Source organism: Tupaia chinensis, unplaced genomic scaffold (genome assembly GCF_000334495.1).
Source record: "Tupaia chinensis unplaced genomic scaffold, TupChi_1.0 Scaffold000046_3, whole genome shotgun sequence".
NCBI lineage: Eukaryota > Metazoa > Chordata > Mammalia > Scandentia > Tupaiidae > Tupaia > Tupaia belangeri.
The window spans coordinates 4,861,603-4,864,517 of NW_006159504.1; the positions used below are offsets into that span (position 1 = coordinate 4,861,603).

Here is a 2,915-nt window from a genome sequence, read left to right on the forward strand (position 1 = left end):
GCAGGAAAATGGTATCATATGCTCTCTTAGTATACATCTTTAAAATCTGGATGCATCTCCCACACGCAGCACACCTCCACTGGGAATCGCTGCAGTTCAAGAGTTCAGTGGCACGTGTGGCCTGTGGCCTGCGGCCCACGTGAGATGCTGCGGTTCTAGGACAGAGATGCTTTGGCCAGCTCTAACTCCACCAATCAAGCCTCCCCTGCTGGTGCCTCCACTGCCCTGACTGTGAACCAGAAGCATCCCCAAACTTACCTATGGTTTTGCTGTGAGGTTCAGACAAGCTCCTATGTGAAATTCTGGCCTCCCCATGAAGCCTGCTCCTTGGTAATAATGCCACAAATGCCAGCTACGGACGTTCTTCCGCTTTGTTCTCCAGCAACACGGAGCAGGTACGCAAACCTTAGAGGGTCCCACCACAGAATAGACCCTCGGTGCTGTTCTCGTTATCATTAACTTCATGATAAAGTTAAAAATAACTTCTTCCTCAGAGACAGATTTTTTTCTCTCATAATTAGAGGGGAACTTAAATTCAGATTGCTGATAAGCTATTTTGGGGAGGATAGTAAAACCTGCAGTTTGTACACTCTCCAAAATTGGGACCTGCAGGTGGCGTGGTGGTTGGGTTCCTGGACTCCCATATGGTCAACCATGGTTCGAGTCCTGGAACTGATGACTTGCTTTCTCACTTTCTGTCTCTCTCTCTCTCTGGGAATTTTTTTTTAAATAATAATAATTTATATGATTAAACAAATAATTAAAGAAACTCTCCAAAATCTAAGTAGAATTTTCTGACAAGACAGCCTTATAGCAAACATAATATTGTGTGCAGATATCTCTCCTTCGGACCACTCACAATATCACGGTCACATAATGGAGACAGCAGACTGACAGACCCTAAATAAAATTCTCCAGAGGGCTCTCTCACTTGTTTATGACGTGTGAGTGTCATTAGCCTCGTCAGGTGTCAGGTTTTGTTTGTTTGTTTTCTTCTCTTTACGATAGAAGGTGCACGTGTGCACGCAAGTGTGGGAGAAAGCTCTCCACAGGGTCTCGTCATGCCAAGATCCCCTTTCCCCAGCGCTCCAGCTCCTCAGGTTTCTGGGTGCCAGGGCACCCCGGACCATGCTGGCCCAGGGCCCCAATGGCTGTCACCAGATGGCTTCCCACCGAGGGGGGCCAGGTGTCAGGTTTTCACCTGTCAAAGGAGGCACAGGATTAAGTGTTCGGTGTGATTTGTTCCGTCGGCCTCTGACGGGATCGCAGGAACGCTTTTCTCACCATGTAGCCGTGGTCTCAGAGATAGTGGGCAAGGCGAACTTAACGGTGCTGCGGGCCAGCTCATGGCGCTGCAGCGATTTGCCTGTGTGCGTGCTTGATCTGGTGGTGCGTGCTTGATCTGGTGGAGCGGCATTATTTCATTTCTATAAACCCAATTTCCACAGCTTGTGATTATTCTAAAATGTAAGAATAAGTCACTTCCATCTTTACTACTCTCTTGTTTTGCTAGTAAAATTAATTTTAGCTCTGAAGAGAATAGTACTATTATCGATAGCGCCTTCTCTGGATGACTCTTGATTTTGTTAAGTGTGACATATTTAGAAAAACAATCATCTTTCATTTATTACTAACTCCCCTTCATAGTTACCATCACATTCAAAGCAATGAAATGATACTGCATAATATTAAAATACCTTCGTATTATGCCAAATATCCAGAGTGTTACAGAACCAAATGCATATATGCAGGCCAACAGAACAGTCACCAACCATCCATGTTACTGAGCCCTTGAAATGCAGTTGCGACAACCAAGTAACTGAAGGTTTGATTCCATCTGATTTTAATTCATTTAAATTTAATTAGCTGTATGTAGTTAGTATTAAACTATGCAGATTCAGGTTTTTGTTGTTTTTTGCTCTGCTATAGGGTACATGTACTTGCCAGAGAGACACAGAGACAGAGAGAGCAAGAAGGGGAGAAAGCCCTACCCTGCCTGGGGGGACAGCCATTCTGCAGTCACTTGGCCTCCATTCTCCTCTTGGGATTTCGGACCCACATGCACACACACCTGGTGTGTTTTCTGAGCTGCTAGATCTGGGACTTGAACAGTGGAGCGGGCCATGTGGGACCCAGCTGCCTTAACCTCTATGCCATCTGCTGGCTCACAGATACAGATTTTTACAAATAAGCTGGTCAGTGGTGTCCTCTCACTTTCTCTCTCTCTCGCTCTCTCTCTCTCTTTATTTCTCTGCCAAGTACAAATACCCTATAGTAACACTAAAACAAAAAATAAGTTAGTCAATTATTGGGAGGTTTCTAAGTACTTGACGTATGATCTAGAAATAAAAGTGAGTTTTTCTCCTTTGTTTGCATGCGTTGCATTGTGTCTGAAGATTCCTTTAATCTGAGATTGCTTCTATGACAATCACATTTACATCATGGAGACTCTAATAATTGCAAGACATTATTGCAGGTAATTTATGTACCTTTTCTGAAATCCTCAAACAACCCAGCACAATAAGTGTCATCTTTGCCATTTTACATAAGAATAAACTGAAGCCCCAGAGCAAACTGGTATGGGGTTGTCATTCAAACTAGTTCTAAAAATCTTCAATTCTTGGTTCTTCCAATCCTCATTAATCAATAAAAAGATTTCTTGCAAAAAATAGAAACGTAAGGGTTCTTCCAAGAGCTTATATTTTATAATATGGTAAGAATTACTCTGATGCCGCCTGCGTGGCCGGGCCTGCGCGGCCGGGGCTCTGCTCCGTGTTCCGCTGCCTCTCCGGGGATGGTGTGTGGCCTCCGGTCCTGCGCGTGGCCATCGGGCCTGCACATGGCTGCCGGGCCTGCGCATGGCCCCCCGGGGCCTGTGCGTGGCCGCCGGGCCTGAGGCCATTCACAGACGCCGG

General features: G+C 45.5%; 1 protein-coding gene across 3 annotated transcripts in view; it reads right to left on the minus strand.

The window, feature by feature from the left end:
- Nucleotides 1-2,915, minus strand: part of LOC102475006 (lipoxygenase homology domain-containing protein 1-like) — a 76,834-nt gene that overhangs the window by 1,028 nt on the left and 72,891 nt on the right. Inside the window, exon 6 of one of the 3 annotated variants that reach the window (XM_027773782.1) lies at nucleotides 25-405. The exons of the other annotated variants lie outside the window; for them this stretch is intronic. Within the exon in view, the coding sequence (XP_027629583.1) occupies nucleotides 291-405 (115 nt within the window). The 3' untranslated portion in view covers nucleotides 25-290. Of the gene's footprint in view, nucleotides 1-24; nucleotides 406-2,915 lie in introns of those variants that run through there. 3 annotated transcript variants of the gene reach the window in all.